This window comes from Nannobrachium achirus (assembly GCF_963921795.1).
Source record: "Nannobrachium achirus genome assembly, chromosome: 21".
Lineage (NCBI taxonomy): Eukaryota > Metazoa > Chordata > Actinopteri > Myctophiformes > Myctophidae > Nannobrachium > Nannobrachium achirus.
The window spans coordinates 52,787,331-52,811,473 of NC_137828.1; the positions used below are offsets into that span (position 1 = coordinate 52,787,331).

Consider the following 24,143-nt stretch of genomic DNA (forward strand, 5'->3'; position numbering starts at 1 on the left):
TGTGTGTGTGTGTGTGTGTGTGTGTGTGTGTGTGTGTGTGTGTGTGTGTGTGTGTGTGTGTGTGTGTGTGAGTGAGTGAGTGAGTGCAGATGAGTGGAATGATCACAGTTTCACTTTGAGATGAGATCTCTTAGACTTCTATTCATAGGATTCACTGTGGAGTTTGATTGTTCCATTCATCAATAGAACCATAATACTAATTTGCTCAAAGACAGTAAGAGATTATTTGTTCACTCTCATGCCTCCATTGACACTAGAATCCTTATGTAAGGGAAGAAAAGCAAATGTGTTCAGTATTCCCCGGTGGTTATCAATGAATGCTTGTTAGTAGCTCTAGCTTCTTTAAGGAAGATTTATTAGGATTAACTTCCCAAAGACCAAACATTACATTATGCATACATCCCCAAATAACCTATCATGGCTAGTCCTGGGGGGGCCACATAGTGAGGTATATATAGTGAGAGGTTCACCAAAGAGCACAGAGAATTGTGTCTGGTTAGACACAGAGCTTGATGAACAGCTGTAGGGGCGTCAGTGGCTCAGGGGTAGAGTTGCCGTATTAGAACACGGAGGGTTCCTGAAGTGTTCCCAGTTCGATTCTGGGCTCCCGCCAGAGTGTCGAAGAGTCCTTGAGCAAGACTCTGAACCCCTAGATGCTCCCGGTGAGCAGGTTGGTTCCTTGCATGGTTTCCTCCGCCATCGGTGTATGAGTGTGTGTGTGAATGGGTGAATGTAATGCACAATCTTTGTAAAGCACCTATATAAATGCATTTACTATTTACCACCTGATGGGGAGCATTCACCAACCTACAGTATGTAGGTTGGTAAAAAATAATAATACAAATAGAATTCCTATGCCACACAGTGTACTACTTCAAGTTGAGATTGCACTGGGAGCGAGTCACTTAACCACACTACTAATAACTACACTATGGGAGGGACCTCCGCTCCGTCTGGGGCTGCTTACCCCCTTGGAGTCCAAGTGTGGTTATTTTTTATCATGCTTATACAACGTCCACATGGTTGCTAATGTTACATTCAATGTTTCACTCAATCATTCAGTGTCAGTAATTGTTCTATTTCAGAGCCCTTTTAAGGTCCATTATTTATTCTGCATTTGAGCCACGGACTACAGCCTCTCAGAACCCAAACTTAGAATATCGTTTTATCGTTGGATAGGATTTGGTCCATAAATACATGCTGTATAGATGTGGTACCATAGGACTCATAACAGGTCAATCAAAAATAACAATTCTTCTACATTCTGTAATTGTGTAGACTTCTTATACATTAAAGGTAGGGTAAGTGATTTCATTTAAGTTTCAGTTTTCATGTAGGTGTCAGGCAGGGGCCTTCCACCAATCATGATCAAGTGGGAGTGGGCCTTGGTGTGCACAAGGCCCGCCCCCACTCGACCATGATTGGAGGAAAAACTGTCTCCTTAGTCCTCCACTAAAAGTGAAACTGAAGGCTGAAGTCCAAATATGGACGAAACACTCTATAGTAACTAGTACTATCAGAACATAGACCCGTTTTGTTATTATTTGAATTAAATGAAATCACTTAGCTTACCTCTATGTAATGCAGGTGTTTAACTTTTCCTTTTTTCACGCTCTCATGCAAGAGTTAAAGATCTAATAAGGGTCCATTTGGTTACAAACTCTCCATCCTGGAACCCCCTCAATGACCACTGGTTGAAAACCACTGTTTTATTTTCATCACCTAGGTGTCGCTAATTAGAAACATTTCAATGGATTACATAGCTTTTGCTGTGTTGAACATTAGAAGTTCTATTGAGACACAAGGAATTGCTGGAAAAGAGTGTGTGTGCTTAACAAATTTCCCAATCTATGTCATTGGCTTATTTATTGGGGATAGAATGGGAGTATCAATGTGCAGGAGCCCTCGATAACACCACCATGAGTGTTTCTGGAGTGATCAATATTGTGTTGCCAGATCCAATTCATTTGTGTTTGTCTCCTTTCCACAGGGACCCGTGGGACATTGAAGAAGGGAATACAATGTATTTTGTTGCGACATTGATCTCCAGCATTCATCCAAGCTGAAACGTGCTACCGCAAATCACGAATCAAACTGGACACCCTCTCGCCTTCCGCCATGATAGCCAATCTCCTGACACTCCTCCTGATGCTCTCCGTCCTGTGGCCCAGCGCCACCATGCCCTTCTCTCCCCGGAACATAAGGAATCTGTTTGGCGTGTCAGAGGGTGATGGACGGATACTGCAGCGCTCCAAACGAGGATGGATGTGGAATCAATTCTTTCTGCTGGAGGAGTACGCGGGGAACGACCGTCAGTACGTCGGCAAGGTAATGTGTTAGAGCGCTGTCGTGTAACAGAGGCCCAATCCCCCCCCCCCCCAGCCCGTTAAAGGAATGCTTAATGATGCTACTAATTGTACATTGCTGCATGTACAGGTGCAACATCACCACCCGCAGTTCTCCCATCCCGTTTCACCAAATGCATTCATGTGTCGTAACTTAAGTGCAAATCTGACAGGAATGTCACCTCACATCAGAAATGAATTCTCCTGCCGTGCAAATGTCATTGATGAGGATGCTCTGACATTTGCTATGGAAAAGAGCAAAATGTGCGTCCCTTTCAGCAGCTCATTTGAAGAGCTTGTTTGGCATCACACATGCAGTAACAGCAGTACGCTATACACATCACAGAGCCAGACGCAACTGTAATCACAGCCTCAGTCACACTATCCTCACAACAGCATTGTAACACAATTTTTATCTTTTTTCAGCTTCACCCATCTGAGTGCTGCCCACAGAGGAGCGCGGAGGGGGGAGCAGTCAGGGGTTAGGTGTCTTGCTCAGGGACACATTTCTGAGAGCTGGAATCGTACCTGGGACCTCCAGAGTCCTATAGGCGGACTCACTGACCATTCAGCTATGGCCGCCCCCAAAACAGTGCGAGGAGTAGGCTACCGTAGTCAAATACATCTGGGTTATTCCACCCAAATACATGGCTACGGCGCTGTCAAAGCTGGCTGTCATAAAGTCACTTATTGATTTTGCTGCTGCTTTGCTCTCTTCCACTGGGCTCGATTCAGAGTTGGCCACAGAGAAAGAGAGAGAGACAGACAGACAGACAGAGAGAGAGAGAGAGAGAGAGAGAGAGAGAGAAACTGGACCAGAAGCAATAGCACTCAACAGGCGCAGCATGAAGCTTGCTAAGCCCTGGTGTTCTGAAGACCATTTAATGGCCTTTGCAGTGCACCATGGGAGGCCTTGTTTATTTCACATTAAATCAAGCATTCTCTGCCAACCCCTCCCACCACTCACCACGCACGCACGCACGCACGCACGCACGCACGCACGCACGCACGCACGCTATGAAGCTCGATACACCCCCCCCCCACACACACACACACACACACACACACACACACACACACGCACACACACGCACGCACACACACACACACACACACACACGCACGCTACACTCTTTCTGCCAACCTGGGGAGGCAACAGACTGACCTCATGTTTCCTTCTATGCATGAGGAGTCCAAGCTGCTTCTTTTCACGTGACAGGGGGGGAGTTTCCCCGGTTGGACGTAGCGCGTGGATGGAACACGTTATTCCAACCAGTTCCTTTCCCCTCCATCAGGCACTCCGGCAGGCCAGGGGGAGGCAGTATAGAGACCAGGATTACTGCATGTTTTTTGTGAGGGTACCTACCCTAGGAGATACGGGGAGAACATGCAAACTCCACACAGAACGGCCTTTTTGCCAACCCCACCTACTGTAGGGTATGGGCAGAGGAGAGAAGACACCCCCAGCGCCCACAGCGCCAGCGACGGCTCCAGAGAATTGTGACCTCTGGGGGCTATGGGGGGCTGGCTTTTTTAGAGCAGGGGCTAATACATTTTGGCAACAAACTATAATGAATAATACTAATATGACAAACTATTGTGATGTTTTATCTGCTTATTATAAGTCGCTTTGGATTAAAAGCGTCTGCTAAATGCCTAAACTGTAAACTGTAACGAGATTCTCGCTTAGGGTATTTATAACTGAACAGACCAGATCATTGGCAGATGCCAGCTCCAAATCTGTGGACTGTAGGTGATCGAATAGGGTTTCTGTGATGCTGAAGACAATTTCCAGCATAGTGACATGCAGAACAAACAGTTGTCTTTCACATATTCATGTATATTTCATTTATTTATTCCATGAATATTTTTCATCACAATTGGGTTCATGGGGAGTCGGGGCTTAGGGGGGGCTGGTCCATCACCAGGGGAGCCAAGCCCCCCCCAGCAGCCGTACATGCACGGCGTCCCCAGCGGGAATCGAACCCTGGACCTTCTAGCTATGGGAGGCAGCTCTACCGACTGTGCCACCGTGCCCCCCATCATTTTGCTTATTAACTCTGTAGAACCTATTCAGTGTACTGAAACACAAATGTCAGCCGGCCAATCAGTCAACCAGGTGGTTTCATTTGTCACATTTGACAGCTGACAGCCGGGCAGAACTTACTTCCTCTTCCTTCAGGATGGATCGGAGCAAGCAGTGAAAACTAGGCTGTACACTGTCCAAGACAAACTAGCTCTCACTGTGCTTACTGAGGGTCGACCCAATGTTTCAGATAATGCTAAATGAGCTGAAAAGAAGGAAGTTATGGAGAAGTTTTTAGCACTTATATTTCTTTGTTGTGTTCTCTTTTTGTTTCCACCACGCAGACAAAACCACACTGCATTCATCCTCACTCATTAATGTGTAGCCCAGAGTGGCATTTGTTGTTTCTAATATTATGGAACAATATGCAATTTGGTGTGCTACTGTGCTTGCATCCGGGAGTAAAAGCCCTTTAAACCTCTCCTTTTGACTGGCTTCCAGACAGCCGTTAACAAGTGTGAGCACTCAGAAAACTCAGACGCAGTGCCCTACTTCTTTGAGGGGGTCTGTGAACTGTGAACACAATCAGGAACTTTATAGTCTGGAGCATTTTGAGCATTGTGTTTTGATGTGAACAAAATCACATTAAATTTCCCGGGGTACCTTGTATTATATTGTGCTTTGGTAAACACAACATGCTGCCCAAATTAGAATATTCCAGCAGTAACAGTGTTGCCAGCTTGCTCACTCGTGTGCTATTGTTTGACAATTGGGCATCTTCAAGGTTTTACAAGGTCTTGCGCAAAGATATTGCCGCATTACTTTAAAATCGACATAATGCAAAGCAGACAAGACAGATGGTTTTGAGATGTTAGTTTAATCTACATAAGAGCATTACTTTTCACTCAGATCTTGGGAAAGAGAGGCATTGAGGGGGGAGAGAGAGAGAGAGTAATTACTCTGTATCCATTCTGAGCTCGATTGTGCTATCTCTTCCTTGCAGCACCGAGCAATGCTCACCACAGACCTGACAAGAATTGCCAATGCTTTTTTGACAATTCCCCAGTATTTGTGCAAGGCAATTTAGCTCATCAAGTCTCTCCTCTGTGCTTTAAAAGGCCATGAAAAGGCAATGTTTGTGCGTTGGAGCCCTTGAACGGGAAGCCATTAAAGCTATACAAATTTCGTTTTGTCACAGCTTTGTGGGAACTCATTGTGCGGCACTTTTTTTCAAGATTGTCATTGCAAACTTCACTCTGGCTTTATGCAATCTGCACTATACTGTAACGCAGACTCACCTAATCAACCAAAACCAACAGAACAGCTTGGTTTAGGACTGAATGCAGCAGATGCACGATGTGACTAACAGACCACAGAACATTCAGGCTCCCACATCTCTTTTATTAAGTAAAATAGGCTGGCCCAGAAAAAAAGCTATGCCTGCATGTTTGTTTGATAGATACAAATACAATTATGAATCACACAGGAACTATTAAAAGTGTGGGTGGAGGGAGCATTTACAGGGCATTCAGCATGACAAATGAAAACACTACTATGTATGGTATGCAGCACATATTAATCTGCTACAGTATATGTACAGTGTCTGTGTTCATGATTTACAACCTGGAAGTTAATAATACCGTTAATTATAGTGAGACTACATCTATGTATTTTTTCTTAAAGCAACAGGACACTTTTGTACAGGTTTTGGTTGTGTTGTTAGTCTCGTTACCTTACCACTCGAGACATATTGCTCTGTAGTGTCATTGATTAGCAATCCTCTCCGTTGACTAGTGGAACAGCTCTCAAATCACCCTTTTAGCACATAAAATGGATGCAAACTAAGCTGATTCTGACCACATCACAAAACCCAGTATTTGGTTTGTTTTAAAGGGGGAGAAATTACTTCCTGTTGATTTTATTATTTGAATATTTGTGGATCCAATCCTTGCCTTCTTCTTCCAAGAAAATGGCTAAATGAACATGGAAGTTGATATTTAAAAATTGGAATCATACCTTAAAAAGACTAATGAATATAAACTTTAAATGGAGAATTTAAGGTTATGAACATATACATATTGTACTGATTGCCCTTGCAGAAGCTCTGTCTATGATTTCTATGATGTCCATGCATGCCATGACCATTACCCGATACCTTTCTGAAAGATACAAATCAAAGCTTTAATTTGTTTAGGAAGTGATTTGCAAATCAATCTGAGAGGTGACAAGGCAGAGGGAGGCAGTATTCTCAAAAGAATAGTGAAAATTGTATAATCCATTGTAGTGACAGTGAAAGGCAAACCCTGCAGCAAACACTGAATGCATACAGCAGGGTTTCCCAATAGGTGGCCCGCGGGCCATTTGCGGCCCGCGGGGGCTACTGTCTGGCCCCCACCAACCCCAGTAATAATGATGGTATAAGAGCAGCAACAAAACTAGTATATCATCATTGTCGGGTGGAAACCTCGTATCTCCAAATGTGTACGTTCTTTCGCAAAGTAAAGCCCTGCTTCATCAAACAAGGCCGTCGCAGAAAAGTAGTGAAAACAGCAGATCTACAAGCACACAACGCCTCTCGGTGCAAGGCGTTGTGTGCTTGTAGATCGGCTGTTTTCACTAGTTTAAGTAATTTTTTAAATGATAAATGCAAAACGAACGGTTTTGGAAATACAAGATTTTCACCCGACAACGACGATATCTGAACTGTCACTGGAGTAGCGGGAACGCCACCGTCGCCTCCTGCAATGTTGTGGCCCTCGGCTTGGTACCCTAGACATAATTTGGCCCTTGGGGAAAGCTAATTGGGGAACCCTGGCATACAGTATACCAGCTCAGATAATTCCATATGTCTGCAGCATCACATGGTATGGCAATAAGGACTGAAATAACTCCCCATCGCTCACTTGGCGCCTCAGCGCCTGCATTGGATGTGACTGCATGTTCATCTCATGGTGAGTGGAGGGCATGTGCGGGCTACTGTGCTAACAAGTGCCTCACATTGCATCACCCACACATGCATGACAAGCACCATAATTAAGATATAATTTACTAAAGTGTGAAAGCGATATAGCCATGGGGAAGGGATCTGCTTGCACATAATGATTAGGGAGCTGCCTTTATGAAGACGTGCAATAACTAGCACTTGCTTTTTTCCTATAGCATTGCCAAAATGATACATTGAAGAAAAGCCAATTTTCAGATAGAGAGAGAGAGAGAGAGAGAGAGAGAGAGAGAGAGAGAGAGAGAGATTTTCAATATCTGCCAATTTACTTTGTTTCGGCACTTTAATATCGTGTTTCTACCAGTGTTCTTTTTTCCAGCTGAAAACCCAAGGCACTCTTCAAAAACAGCTGAATACTTTTCAACATTCGGGGACCAGGCCAGGCATTATTTAAAGGCAACTATTTAAAACATACACACTTCTATTTTAAATAACTGTCTTTATGGGAGTTATTTCAGCTTGATGAGAAAAAGTAGGTGCAGGCAAGGCAACAGACTTAAGCTGGGCTCAGATTTCAGGATTTACACAATCTTTATATTACAAAAGAGTAAGTGATCTACTTCCGGGTCATGTATCGCTAACTTAAATACCAAACCACTTGGCCAAGATGTACTACATATGTACTAAATATAGCTTAAAAATTCAAACACCCATGTCACCTTTGCAAGATGTCGTTTCCAAACCTCTGTATACAGTTGTATTCGTTATTACCCTCATATTTTGCCTCTGTATAAAATAGTCCGCCGGTCAAATATGTCCGACCGGAAACGTGCGCTGCGGCACAATAGTTCCGCCACAATAGTTCCCCCCCCCCCCCCCCCCCCAATTTTTCTTTTTTTTTTAAAGGTTTTTTTTTTACTTTACTTTACTTTTTTTACTAGATGTGAGCGGCCCGAAGGGCCGCGACCCTCTAGTAATGATACAATCTGGTAGCACTACTCTCATGAGTTGGGGGTTTTGTGGCTGTCCCTGATGGCCATTCTGGAATGTGTGTGTGTGTGTGTGTGTGTGTGTGTGTGTGTGTGTGTGTGTGTGTGTGTGTGTGTGCGTGCGTGCGTGCGTGCGTGCGTGCGTGCGTGCTTGGTTGTGTCTGTTCCTTGATTGCTAAATGATGGAGAGTTTGTAACCAAATGAATGAACCCAATAACCATACAGATCTTTAAGCTTTTTGATCAACGTGTGTCTGTTGTCTCTCCTAATGTGGACAAAATATTATCCAAATATAACAAAATATTTTAACGTTTTGGGTCTGAGAGGCTAAAATCTCATCAAATGGTGGTCCGTGGCTCAAATACCGAATAACTATAATGGACCTTGATATGAAAAAGGTTGAAAACCACTGCACTAGAGGAAAATCTTGCAATACAATCGCTCCTAAACTGGGGTAAGGAACCCCTAATAAATCTACCCCAAATGCCTCTGATTAAATCTTGTAGTGTGCCCGTACTGACAATCACCTTCATGTTTCACCACTACAGTGCTTGTCAAGTCCAGTGCTTTAGGGCACAAGGGTGTTTTTCAGCTTTTTTGCAGATCATGATGAAAGTACAGAATATAAGCTTTCAAATATTGTGTCATTCATTGAAATCTGGGCTCTCAAAGTTTATCACACTACTGGCAGTCAGTCAGGTAAGGTGTGTGAACATTGGATTGTTAACTCCACCCCTTACCCGCCCTAACCTATTGGTGGTGATCTGTAGCTGAAACCTGCATAGCCACACATTAGCCAACAGAAACTGCAGATGTATTTTTGTTGGCTTTGACATGTTAATGTGTGTCTCCAGTCCAGAAGGGTGTAAGGAAACACAAAAACACAGCTCTGTTTACAAACTAATATAAGCTATTTAATATTTCTAAAACGGATATCGCATATCGGTTACAATGAGAAGGTTCTCAAACACTCTTAGAAATATGGGAAAAAAGCATAAACACAAAAATCCAAAACCAAATTTTGTTCATTTGCTGGACTTCACAATTGCTGACATGAGGACCTTTTCTCCAGCCTCAGTCACATAAGGTGTTCAGCAGATGTGCTAAGGGTGGCAGAATGGCTCTGTGGTAGTTTACTGAGTATCAGTCCCTTCTACAGCTGTGTGTCCTTCAGGATGTCTTTGAGCCTCTGTCATCTAATACAGTGGTTCTCAACCTGTGGGTGGGGGGTCCCCAGATGATTAACTTAAAGGACAACTTTGTTTTTTTACAACAAGGGTTCATATTTTAGATTGTAATTAGAGAAAAGAAAAGTGAGTTTTAAAATGTTTTCATTTGCTTCGTTCTATTGTTTTATCGCGTTTACCGTGCTAAAATGTGGGGCATGCGTACGCATGGGGGCATGCGTACAAGTGGCTAAATATGTCTTTTTAGACACAATAAGCCAGCAGTTTCTTAATTGCTATTTACAGTAACACTACTAGCCCCCATAAGTCACATCCAACCATGAAAGGTTGCGTTGTATCTTGGGAATGGGCTTATTCTGTGTAAAATGACATATTTAGCCACTTGTACGCATGCCCCCAGCCACTGAAATAAGAATCTCTAAAACAATAGAAAGAAGTAAATGAAATAATTTTAACACTCATCTTTTATATTCTTTTTTTTTTTTTTTTTTTTGTAAAGATATTTTTATTTAGACAAAAGTCACAATTTCTTTTTTTGATTTTACACAACAACAAAGACAAAAGACAAGAACAAGAACAATAAAACAAAACAAAAAACAACAAACAACAAACAAATAACCCACCCACCCAAACACACCCCAGGTACAGTATAGTTTCTTCCCCTACATTTGTATTATTAACAGCACATTACATATTACAATATCCCATTTAGTTACAAGGGCGCAATGATGGTAACAAAGACATAAAAGGGCCCCATATTTTCGTATATGTTGCTGGTTTCCTCCTGACATTATACAGGATCTTTTCAGGAGTACAGTAGGAAGTTAATTCGTTCAACCAATGTCTTTGAGAAGGAGGATTTTCAGCTTTCCAATTTTGGAGAATACACTTTTTCCCAGCTGTACCTGCCAGCAAAATGAAGTACTTCTTGTATTGACTTAACGAAAGTCCCTGTACGTCTCCCAAAATCCAAATCCTAGGGTCAGGTAACAAGTCAGACTCTACTATTTCTGAAGTTGTTGTAACTATATATTTCCAGAACTCCTCCAAACATGGGCAGTTCCACAGCATATGGAGTAGATCACCATCAGAGACTTTACATCTCTGACAATTGGGGGAATCATTATTGTAAATTTTATGTAACCTGTGTGGAGTATAGTAGGTTCGATTAAAAATATTAAACTGCATTTGTCTGTGTTTAGTGGAGATCAAGACAGTCTGAGAACCCTCAAGCATGTTACGCCAGTCAACATCATCATAGATGCACCCCAGATCAGATTCCCATTTTTGTTTTATAGGCATGGTGTTATAGAGTGGTAAATTATTAATCAATATGTTATATATAGAAGATATCAAGCCTTTAGTGTTAGAGTAATGTCTACTGAGAAGCCAAGTCTCAAATGGGGAATCGGGTGGCATGTTTGGAAAGTCTGAAGAATTAGAGCGAACCCAATTTCTGATCTGGAAGTATTTGAATTGAAATTGCCTTGGAAGGTTGAATTTTTGACAAAGTTGTTGGAAACTTGCGAAGATGTTATTGCAATAGAGGTCTTCAACTGTCTTAATTCCCTTGCTAATCCATGTTTTTAAGGTGTTGTCTGATCCGGGGTAGGGGATTCTTGGATTATCCCAAAAGGGAGTTTTTCTGAGTAATGAAATATTTAAACCAATGATGGAATGGGATTCGTGCCATGCATTGAAGGAGTTCTGGATTATAGCGTTCTTTGTTGCTTTCAAAAGGATTTTTTTAGAACCTAAAAAAGGAATTATTTTTAAAGGAATGTTTTTTAATTCCTGCTGTTCAATTGATAACCATCTATTCTCACCACCCACCGGATGCAACCAACACCAGATTGAGCGAAACTGAGCAGCTAAATAGTAAAGTCTGAAATTAGGGAGTTTTAATCCTCCCTTAGCATAAGGTGCCTGAAGAGTGGAGAGTTTGACCCTAGGGACTTTACCTTTCCATAAGAAGTTTGATATTGATTTATTTAAAGTTTTACTATGTAACTTTTTTTATAAAACAAATCTTAAAATTCTCCTAACTATTAAAACACAAAAGTTTTAGAAGATCCGCGCCGTGAATTTCAGCCTGTAAAGCCTTCTCTATATATGTAAACTGAGATCCTTGCCGTGGACCGGATCTCGCGCCAAAATTGCGTCATCACACTACCGGCCAATCACAGCGAGGGTTATACAACTGCCGGCCAATCACATCGCATCTTGAAGTGGGGTCGCCATTTTGTTGTCGCCGGTTTGTACCATCCAGTCTCTAGGTAATTTCGCCTACCAGGCAGGGTGAAGGAGTGTATCTCTGGAATTACTGAACGCACAGGAACAAGGGACCCCTCCAAAGATAGATCTCAGCGAGGTGGAGGCAGACGCGGGGGTCTGAAGGTACGAAAAACGGCCGAAAGATGCGGACGCGACCGCGGTTCGCTATAGGGCTAATGACCACTAGGTGAGCAACTTACACAGTATGGCTTTAAGTCTTTAAAGAAGCTTTTAGGGATTTTAAATGGAATACACTGAAATAAATACAAATATTTGGGTAATATATTCATCTTAACCGAATTTACTTTTCCAATTAGTGATAGTGGCAGGTCCCTCCATCTCTGGAAATCTGATTTTGTTTTATCCAGTAGCTTCAAATGATTGTCTTTAAGGACCTTATCCACAGATTTTCTAATTTCGATGCCTAGATATTTAAAGCCATGTGGGCACCACCTAAGTGGCTCAACCAAATTCTTGATATTATTGTCTTGTATATTGATAGGCATTACTTCACTTTTTGTTAGGTTTAACTTATAACCAGATGCAGCACTATAGTGTTGGAAACATTGTAGTAGAGAAGGAAGCGAATTTGATGGATCAGATAGGAAGACTAGCAGGTCATCTGCGTAAAGTGAAAGTTTATGTTCAACTGGACCGATTTTAAGGCCAGAAATAGCTGCACCAGAGCGAATTGCAACAGCCAAGGGCTCGATGGCTATCGCGAACAGCAATGGAGAGCATGGACAGCCCTGGCGAACACCTCTGGATAGGGAGAAGACACCAGAAAGGAACCCATTAGTTAAGATTTGGGCCTTTGGGGCATTCAAGAAGGTTTCAATATATTGGATGAATTTTTCACCAAAATTCATTGCCTTAAGCGTTTGTAACAAGAAGCTCGGTTCAATCCTGTCAAATGCCTTCTCCGCATCCATCGACATTATCAGTAAGGGGCTCCTCTCATTGTGCGCCTTTTCGATTATATGAAGAAGTCTCCGAACATTATCTGATCCCTGTCTGTTTCTGATAAAAACCTGTTTGGTCTGAATGGATAAGTTTAGGGATAATAACATCCATTCTGGATGCAATTAGTTTAGATAAAATTTTGTAGTCCGAATTGAGAAGGCTGAGGGGTCTATATGAAGCACATTTTTCAGGGTCCTTGCCTGGTTTAGGGAGTAATGTTATTGTTGCTAATTCTAAGGAGCTAGGGAAAGTTTTAGTAGCCAGCGCTTCCTTAAACATATCTGTTAAAGGAGTTAACAGTTTGTCCGAAAAGGTTTTGTAGTATTCAATTGGGAAGCCGTCGGGGCCTGGGGCTTTATTGTTATTTAAGGACTTAATGGCTTCAAGCACCTCATCCTCCGAAATATCAGAGTCTAAAAAGTTTTTATCGTCGGAAACTAATGTAGGTAATGTTATTGAATCCAGGAATCTTGCCGCCTTAACATTTTCTGAGTCATGATCTGACTTGTATAATGTTGAATAGAATGTCTTGAATTCTTGATTTATTTCCTGTGGTTTAAGAAGGGACCTGCCATCATCTGTGGTTATAGAATGGATTATCCTGCCAGCTTCTTCCTTTTTAATTTGCCATGCCAAAAGTTTACTAGTCTTATTGCCGAATTCATAATAATGGTAATTAGTTCTGGCTAATGCTGCTTCAGCCTTGTTTGTGCAAAGATTGTTATATTGAACGCGTTTGGAGGTTAATGCATTAAAGGTTTCATCACTTTTAGAATTAGCATGATCTTGTTCCAATTTTCTAATATCTTTTTCTAGAGATAAGAGGATTTTCTTTTTCTCTCTTGCTTTATGTGAGCTATATGAGAGGATATGTCCTCTCATATATGCTTTCAGAGCTTCCCATATGTTACCGTGGGAAGAGGAGTTAGAGTTAGCTTCCAAGAATATGTCAATATTTCTATTCATAAATGCAATGAATTCAGGATCTTTAAGCATAAATGATTTAAACCTCCAATTATGAGATGGTGATTGTCTATCACCCATGTCCATAATGATTTGTATGGGATTATGGTCAGAAAGATTAGCAGCTAGATAAGAACAATCAATAACTGAATGAGCATCACTCAGGGGGATCAGGAACAAGTCAAGTCTGGAATAAGAGCCATGGACGCTCGAGTAGTAGGAAAAATCTTTCACATTCGGGTTAAGGGTCCGCCAAATATCACATAAACCTAGGTCCCTCATTCCCTGGTCAAGAGCTGTTGCTGATTTAGAGCGCGTAAAGGGTCTTGTAGAGGACCGGTCATTAGCTTGCATTATTAGGTTAAAGTCACCACCGACCAGGCATCGGGCACCAGACGCAGCTATTTTCAGAACTAAGTTGCTAAAGAAAGTTGGGTCATCATGGTTAGGACCGTAAATATTGACAAATGTGAATTTTACCATATTCAATAAAAAATTTACTAAAATAAACCTACCATTTTTGTCTTTTTCTTCAGAGATTAATTTGAATCTCAATTTTTTATTAACAAGTATAGCAACTCCTCTGGAGTTTGTAGTAAATGAGGAGTAGAAAACTTGTCCCACCCAATCCCTCCTGAGTTTTGCATGTTCTTTATCTGAGAGATGTGTCTCTTGAACAAAAGCGATATCTGTAGAGTGTCTCTTAAAATATGTGAGAATTTTTTTCCTCTTAACTGGAGAGTTAATCCCCCTTACGTTCAGAGAAATTATTTTGATTTGACTAGCCATACCTTGACTGTAGGAAAATATAAAAAGTAGGCAATGAGAAGCTAATGTTGGGATAATAAGTTAAGATGGTGTAACCATGCCTGTAATGAACATGTATTTTTTGAAGAATTTGTAAGAGTATAGAACCATACCGTACCACCCCCCCCAAAGAAAAAACCCAGCCAAAAAACTTACCTAAACCCACTGGGTAAACTACTCTATCCAAGTAGGACGGGAGCCTCAACAGATTATATATATATATATAAATAAACATTAACCACAATAGTTAAATAGGGCTCTGTCATTTCCAGGAAACAATGTGAAAATAATATGGAATAAAGTAAAGTAAAATAAAGTCTGTTGTCTACTTTAGATGCAAGATGGCCAGGACCCCAATGCAATTATCGATATCCTCAGCATCATCACCCCCCGTTTTATTTTTTAATTATTAATTGTTTGTTAAGTAATTGTCATTATAATGTTTCATGTTTAATTATTCGTTACATTATTGTTCTATAGTTATTATTCTTTAAATATGAATTATAAGCAAGAAATATATTGAAAGATCTTTATGAAATGATATCAAATCTGAGCAGAGAGCTTAATTTGGTTCTAGAGAAATATTTATCATCACCTGAATGTAGTCTAAATTTATAATTTAAATTCTATAAAGAACCAAATGAGCCATGAACTTTTTAGACTGTGCTGGAAATAAGGTTTCGAAAGCAGGCCCGAAATGAGGCCTGCCACAAGGCCCCAAGGCCTTTAAAAATAAAAGTTCGAATCAATTGCACAGCATTAATCAGTGGCCTTAACGACCCCTGCTCAGATATCAAAGGATTAGGGAGAGGTGATCAAGCTGGGTCCTATTAGGCCTAATTATAACCAACGCAAAGGAGCCCGCCGCCCCCACGCAATGTTAAAACTGCGTGAAGGCAGAGGACACCCCCCCCCCCCATAGATAAAATAAAAACAAAATAAAAACATGCTGTAAAAAGTGCCAGCTCTCAAAAACAATTGTGTCAAAAATAAAATAACAGCATTAATCCAAACGAAACACAATATTAATGGTCTTTTTTAGCACATATGGTATCAATGTGAATAAAAGGAACAGATTGACAACATTAATAATACTCAGCTGTATCACATCAGCACAGATTATAACCAGTACGCTTTTTTAAACCGTTTTTTGCGCTGTAGCAGTGTTTGACATGGAGTGGAGAGACAGGGCCGCACATACAACAACAATAATTATTGCATACAGAGCCCCGTCAACCACGGCAATGAGAGAATTTGCGCGCACACACACACAGACACACACACACACACACACACACACACACACACACACACACACACACACACACACACACACACACACACACACACACACACACACAAAGCCTTGACAGATAAGTGTACCAAATAAATAACACAGCATGAATTTAAATAAAAAATAATAACTACTTTCATTGGGGTTAAGAGGTATTAACGGGTTACATTAAAATCCAAGGCATCAAACATCATCCATAGCATAAACTGTGTAGATTATCATTTACCCCATCATAATGAATGAGCTTTTTGTACAAGTATTAAACTAAGTTGGACCTAACAATGACGAGAGAGAGAGAGAGAGAGAGAGAGAGAGAGAGAGAGAGAGAGAGAGAGAGAGAGAGAGAGAGAGAGAGAGACACAGCGTGATCAAGCGCTCATGAGGAGAAAGAGAGAGAGAGAAAAAAAAAAGTAACTCCCGGTAGAAAGTGACAGCGTAAAATAATAATAAAACAAATAGCCAACCAACCGATTATATTTACAATTAACTATTAAGGACCCTGAATGAACCTCAATCCATTTCTATTAACTAGATGAGGAAGGAGGAAAAAAACAAAAGAAAAACGGTGGTTGGAATGTAAGCATCCTTTGAACCATAATTATTTACTCTATTTGTGTATCTGCGTTCTAATCACTTTTAACTCTTCTTCACAAAGAAAGTGTACCAAGAAGTAATGATTAATGACAACAACAAAAAGAAAGTAGAAAATAAAAAACAGCGAATAGAAGGTCTCAGCAGTTCAAAGAAAGGGTCTTTAGAAAAAAGTCAAAATATCCCGGGAGAGAGGAGATCAGTCTCACATACCGTTTCTCCTTTAGGTGCACATGGCCGCTTGTGAAAAAGTGTTATTCAACAACAGGAGTAGTAGCGTCGTCAATTTCTTTCACAAACTCTGCAGCAGCCTCAGGGCTGGTGAACCACTTAATAGAACCTCTGTATTTTACCCTTAATTTGGAAGGGAAGTGGATAGAACAAGTGGCTTCTCTGTCGGTTAATTTCTTCTTGACATCTCTGTAGCCATCGACGCGACGTTGAAGAGCCTGTGACCGATCAGGATGAATTTGTATCCTCGTCTTCTCGTAGTAGATGTCCTTCTTTTCCCTGGCCAGGCGCATGATTGTTTCCTTGTCCCTGCCGTTGAGCAACTTTGCAATCATGACTCGTGGTGGTTTTCCTCCGCTTCTGCCCGTGCGATCAGCATCCAGTCTACCCAGGCGATGGGCCCTTTCAATGGGGAAGGTAGTGGACGGAGGGCAGCCAAGAATCTGTGGCAGGACCCGCTCCAGAAATGCAACCGCGTCATTGCCCTCACATTGATGTGGCAAAAAAAATAATTTTATATTATTTCGCCTGCTTCTGTTCTCCAAAGAGTCCACTTTATCCATCAATGCTTGCAGCTCCTTATCAACTTTTTCGACCGCCGCGGTAGTTTCTTTGATGTTGTCCTCATTAGCAGACACGCGGCCCTCCATTTCTGTAACCTGGTCGCCGAGGGTTGAGAGCGCAGATTCGATTTTATTCAGTGAAGACTGAATTCCAGCCATCTTAGAGTCAATGGGCCTCATTCATCAAGCACTTAAGACCAAAAATACGATCATATTTTGTTCTTACCGGCATTTAGGATGATTCTCAAGTTGGGGGTCAAATTCATCATTGTATTTTGGTCTTGGATTTGTGCTGGAAATACGATGGAAAATACACCACCTCTGACCATGGTGTAAATCTTTGCTTATATTTAGAATGCTTTTTTCTTCATGCTAAATCAATTTTAAATTGTGCCAAACATCAAATAAAATATTTATTAGTCCATTCTGCCCAACATGTGCCAACACAAAAATAAAATAATATGTCAATTGTCAAATAATTACATATTCAGTCGTGGATTAGCTGCCACTGAGTTTGTAACCAAACTAGAGGTTTGCGGCCCTTCGGCTGTACCGTACCCTACCTTACTGTACTTTGCCTTACTGTACTGTACTGTACTTTACTGTACCTTACTGTACTCTGCTGTACTCTACTGTACCTGACTGTACCGTATTGTACTGTACTTTGCTGTACTCTACTGTACCTTGCTGTACTGTACTGTACTGTACTGTACTGTACTGTACTGTACTCTCTCTCTCTCTCTCTCTCTCTCCTCCGCTCAGCTCCCCTCCCCCTACCCCCTCCTCTGTAACTTGATACTCTGGTGACCATAAAGTGCTTAGTCATGCTCTCTACCATACACCTGTGGATAAGCACAAAATGGGATATACACACTGCTTGATGAATTTGACTGACGTTTGGACTTACTGAAATTTAAGATGAAATTTAAGGAAAAAAATACACCCTATTTAAGACCAGATTGATGAATGAGGCCCAATGTGTTTTGCCGTGTCCTCTTTACTCTCTCGAATAGCCTTTAGCACCGCATCCAGCGTGAGGGCATCTCCCTGCTGGGCTCCAGCCATGCTAACAGTTTGTGGCGTGGCCGTGGCCGTGGCGTTGGTTGTTGGTACAGCCGGCGACGGTAAAGTGTCTTTCTTGCTTCTAAGGTCGTAATCATGCACCATTAGTAGCACTAGTGCGTAGTATTAATACTTATCAAAGTTAGGAAAGGTGGTTTTGGTCATAAATTCTCAAAATAAAGTTATCTGTTGAGGAATACCCGCGGAGCTCACGCGTGCATGTCCTTCCTCCTCGCCAGCAACCCGGAACTCCATCTTTTATATTCTTTAATTACAATCTAAAATATGAACCCTTGTTGTAAAAAACGAAAGTTGTCCTTTAATGTGCAACATTGTTTTCTCATTCGACAGTAAACAAACCAGCATAAAGTTTAAGTGTATAGAGGGTATATGTATCTGACAATTTAAGGACTTTTTGAATCACAAATCAAACATTCGCCAAATTGTGAAATTGTGAAAATAGCCGATCTACATGCTCACAACGCCTCGCAACGCGAGGGATTGTGAGCATGTAGATCAGCTATTTTCACAATAGAACCATGTTATATAGAAAATGTAACCCTAACCCAGTTAAAATATGATTATTTTGGGGGTCGTGGCCTGAAAAGGTTGAGAACCACTGTTCGAATACTCATCACTTGTCCTGGTTAAAAAACATCAGCATGTTCACGCAAAACAACCTGTAAAGTCAGTGTGTTTCTCCGAGTCACTTCAACAGGACACCCGTTGGCTTCTGCTGATAACCTGTGTCCTTTGATTGTACGGCTGGAGTAACTTTGACCACTACATCCTGGTGCCACCCGTAATGCCAAAAGTTGAGGGCACGTTTCTAGGTCGCACTACACATGCTGTCACGTTTCTATCTTTCATCCCAATGTGTGACTGTTGTCATCGCTCTTCGGGATTGTGGCAAAAATAATTTGCTTCTATGTAGTGCGCCAGCATTAATATTAATAAGGTACTGATTTGCATTACCCTGTCCCTAAATGTAACCCACAAAATATCACTCTAAATGTATATGCAGACAGAACTGACCACTGTAGGCTACAGTAAAGAGCTTAACTCGAGTGTGCACTTGTTCTCTCAGTAAATTGTGATACTTGCATCCACTCTTTGGAGATGGATGAGTCATAGGTGACTCGTTTTGCACATGTCATGCTCACCAATGGAGCGTGTTAGCCAAATTCAACTCTGTGCAGTGAACCACTGTTCTGTTCTCTGCAAGTGACACCGTCAAATGTCAAACATCGACACTAACAGCTTGAACACACTTGAGTCATCACTTGAGTGAGTGAGTAGCCTATTATGTGACATTTGCATTGATTTGGTGCATAGACTTATGTAGCGGCCTACTCTTGGGATTAATGAACAGATACATTCCAGGTAGCAAAAGGTTTACAAAAATACACAAACAAAGCCTTTGGAATAAAACATTTACAATTCTTGGGGTAAACAGCTAGATAGAGCAGAGCTGCTCAGTGCTCATCTTATCTGACTTATCTGTATACACTTGCTTGGCTGCATTAACAGTGTTTATTTACCGATTTTCAGATTTTATGAACTGATCGCGCTAGCCTGCTTTGCTATCTATCCATCACTGTTATGTTGTTACTGTTCGAACAAGTGGGGGATTTTCTTGTGAGCAGTTTGATTGTGTGAGCGTGAGCGTGTGCGTGTGCGCGTATGTGTGTGTGTGTGTGTGTGTGTGTGTGTGTGTGTGTGTGTGTGTGTGTGTGTGTGTGTGTGTGTGTGTGTGTGTGTGTGCGCGTGCAGTATCTGTGCAGTATCTGTGCAGTAAGGGCGAGTGCCAAAGTGCTAGTATATTCGGCCGGCCGCTGCTATATTCGGCAGAATATACTAGCGTTCGGCCGAAAACGGCGGCACTTTGAAAACGGCGGCACTTTGGCACTCGCCCTCCCTCTAACTGTGCGAGCAAATGCATGTGTGATTATGAGTTCATATAAACCGTAACCGACTTAGTATACCCTCCTACTTAAACCCTATACTTAGTTGACCGGATACCCCCAGGGCTATACTAGATTGTAGAAGTGATTATACATTGATTGATCGTTCGATCGATTGATTAATTGATTGATTAATTGATTGATTAATTAATTGATTGATTGATTGATTGATTGATTAATTTATTCATTCATTCATTCATCGTAGAACATTACTTTGGGAGCAGATACTCAAATCATAAAAGTTGTTTCCATTGAAAACTTACATTACTTTGAAACAAGTGAAGTATTCTGACTTGTTCTGAGATGTTGCTATATCTCTTTCAGCATGAACTTCAAAACAACAAATCTGCCTCTGAATAAAGTTTCCGTAGCTGCTGTAGTAAATATAGGGCGTAGTTTAGGCCTGCTTTATAGAATCTCATATTTCTTTCAGCTAACTTTAGGATAGTCCCAACAGAGCACTCATATCTCTCCCCTACTGTACGATGTCTCTCACCTAGCTGTCTGTCTCACATAACCATGCAAGTGGAGTAGATTGTCCCTAAGGGAAAACAATAAAAACAAGACTGCACCTCTAACGAGGAGCAAACTTGCGCTTTTTATCAAGGCATTCTTTCTTTAAATGTTTCACGCTAATGTTTTTTCATTCATCAATCAGCTATTTTCACTACTTTTGTGCCTATATAGGATATACTATATATATATATATATATATATATATATATATATATATATATATATATATATATATATATATATATATTTCTGAAGCCAGAGCCATATATACACACATATATACCTGGAGAGATACTTTCCAAATCTATCTAGACAACCTCTTCGGGTATATATCCTCTTTAGAATATACTGTGTATATATATATATATATATATATATACAGAGAGAGAGAGAGAGATACTATATATCCTGCACCTATATATATATATATCCTCTCTATGATATGAAGAAGATATATACCTGGAGAGGTTGTCTGGATATATATATATATATATATATATATATATACTAGTCCTTACCCGTTCAAAGATATGAGCTCCGAAATGATGTGCAGTGTGTGGGTTATGGGGTGTGCACTGTGCACACAGTATATGAGGGATGGAAAGTAACTTTCTGGTGCTTGCATGATAATATGTAGGAGCATCAATGTAAGAAATACCCGTTTCGTTTAAAGGCTACAGAGATACTGTGTACCGATCTACATGACAACATCTGAAAGAGGGCCAGCCAACACCCCCCCCCCCTCTCCCCCCCCCCCCCCCCCACACACACACACACACACACACACACACACACACACACACACACACACACAGAGCTGGTTAAACATGTTGCCCCATGCTAGATGCAGAATAGATATGCCTCATGCTAGATGCAGAATAGATAGTAGTTACACCATAAAAATGCTAATATACAGCATATGATTTGTGAAAGTGACAAACGGGCTTCACAGTTATGTCAGGTGTGTTCATATGCTAATGGTGATGCGATTTCAGATCAATTGCTCCAGCCACTGAGGAGAAACGCTGTGACAGACAGACAGACAGACAGACACTCACTCAGACATTCGCAAAATTATAGTATAGATATATATATATATATATATATATATATATATATATATATATATTATATATACACACATTATATCTTGGAGAGGATATATACTTGGAGAGGTTGTCTGTCTGGATATATATATATATATATATATATGTATATACAGTATATCCTAAAGAGGATATATACTCGAAGAGGTTGTCTGGATATATGTATGGAGACTATCTCTCCAAGTATATATATCCATATATATTTGGAAAGTATCTCTCCAGGTATATATATATATATATATATATACACAGTATATACCTCAATGTCCAAGTTTTACGTATTATATATATTATATATTATATATAATATATATATATATATATATATATATATATTATATTTAAGTATTATATATAATATACTTCAGTGTTCCAATGTGTGCCACAGACAAAAACCTTCAACTGAAGGTTGAAGGTATATATATATATATATTAAGGCTGGGACTTTAACTGATTAATTGCGATTAATTAATTACAGAAAATTAACGCGATTAAAAAAATTAACGCATTTTAATCGCACTTAGTTTTTGCACCACAGAACCTTCAGTTTCGGGCATACTGATCATAGCGATGCACCAACCAAGAAGAGACAACAAACGCAATGGGAGAAGTAGCCGATCAGAGCGCTTTGCTTGGCCCAGTGGATGTGAAATTTAGATTAAAAAAACTCACTTGTTGATTCACTCGTACAACAAAATGTGTTTTACTTGAAAAAAATGCTTCTCAGGTCAAATATCGATGTGCGATTAAAATGCGATTAATTGCGATTAATTAATCACAGAGCCTGTAATTAATTAGATTAAAATTTTTAATCGCATCCCAGCCCTAATATATATATATATACAGTATATTCTAAAGATGATATATACCCGAAGAGGTTGTCTGGATAGATTTGGAAAGTACCTCTCCAGGTGTATATGTGTGTATATATGGCTCTGGCTTCAGAAGTCTCCGCGTTGCCTTGGCGGACGAATAGGTACCGGCCCCGGCTCTCCCGGACGCTCCTAGGCCGAGTTAGGGCATTTTATGTGAGCTGCAGTGGAGGGGGTCCTCCACTGGGGGCGCCACCACTTTTGCATCTGTTCTGGAGTAGCAGGAGTGGGTGGTCCCCGGGAATGCCCCGTGGGGGTGGTCATTTGGTCATTTTTGCACATTTGGTATTTTTTTTTACACCTGGGGGTCCCCCAGGGACCTGTGGGTCCCTGGAACTCCGGGGGTCCTTGGAGGTTGTAGTTTGGCAGGTAAGGAGTGTGTGTGCAAAATCTGGCATGGATCGGGGCAACGGTTGCGGAGATATGAGCAGGGCAAAAGTGTGACGTCTGACGTGTGACGGACTGACTGACGCACGGACACCTGGTGGAGCTTTCTGTAGTAAGTGCGACCTACGGTCGCAATAATATATATATATATATTATATTTAAGTATTATATATAATATACTTCAGTGTTCCAATATGTGCCACAGACAAAAACCTTCAACTGAACGCAGTACTTGCGCCTCATATTTTATATAGGCGCAAGTAAGGACAATAAAAGACTGCAGTATTATTATGCAATTCCTCTGAGCACTGTTTCAGAGATGTAGCGAATTTCGTTCTGTGAGATCTATGAATGTGTGTTTTGCATTTCTTTGGCCTGTGCTTTTTTTTTTTTTTAAAGCCACGCCCCCTTTCCCCTAAAGCCATGCCCCTTTAGCCTGCCAAAGTATTATTGCGACTGAAGGTCGCAGATTAGTATGTGAAAAGGCACATGCTGACTCCGTCCGGACGGACGGACGGACGTGTACACTTTTGTACAGTCTATGGGTTTTCCGCTCTGACATCATGCTCTGACGTCACTGTGATGTCAGGGGAACCCCTCTAACAGAATGGGTTTGCCGCTCTGACATCATGCTCTGACTTCACCGTGATGTCAGGGGAACCAATAACATGATCCCTTTTATGCCCATATATGGAGTTCCCTGATGTCATCAATATTAAGCCCATATCTAACAGGACTTCACATGGGAATGCCCATATATGGAGGCCACATCGGCCACATAACACACAAACAGAATCCTATGGCCAAGACAGATGGCCAAGACAGCCCATATAGTGTATCTGTGTGGCTGGTTCTACAGCCATCTCATGTATGGGCATAAAAGGGATGTATGATGTCAGATGTCATAGACGTCAGAACGAATAACTGAGTAAGCATGTTTGGGCTCTCACAGCATATCTCCATATACAGTACACAGATCTCCATATATGGGCACCAGGGGTCTCCATATATGGGTAACTGGTCCGATATACATCACTGGCCAGATGGCCAAGACATGGCGC

The 24,143-nt window shown here is 41.1% G+C and overlaps 1 protein-coding gene across 2 annotated transcripts in view; it reads left to right on the forward strand.

The window, feature by feature from the left end:
* Positions 1-2,118: 2,118 nt before the first annotated feature.
* LOC308307055 (cadherin-10-like) overlaps positions 2,119-24,143 on the forward strand; it is a gene marked incomplete at both ends in the record, with an annotated part of 41,244 nt that continues 19,219 nt past the window's right edge. For both annotated transcript variants that reach the window (XM_080752161.1, XM_080752162.1), the window contains one exon: positions 2,119-2,328. In XM_080752161.1, coding sequence (XP_080608287.1) covers positions 2,119-2,328 — 210 coding nt within the window. The remainder of the gene's footprint in view (positions 2,329-24,143) is intronic.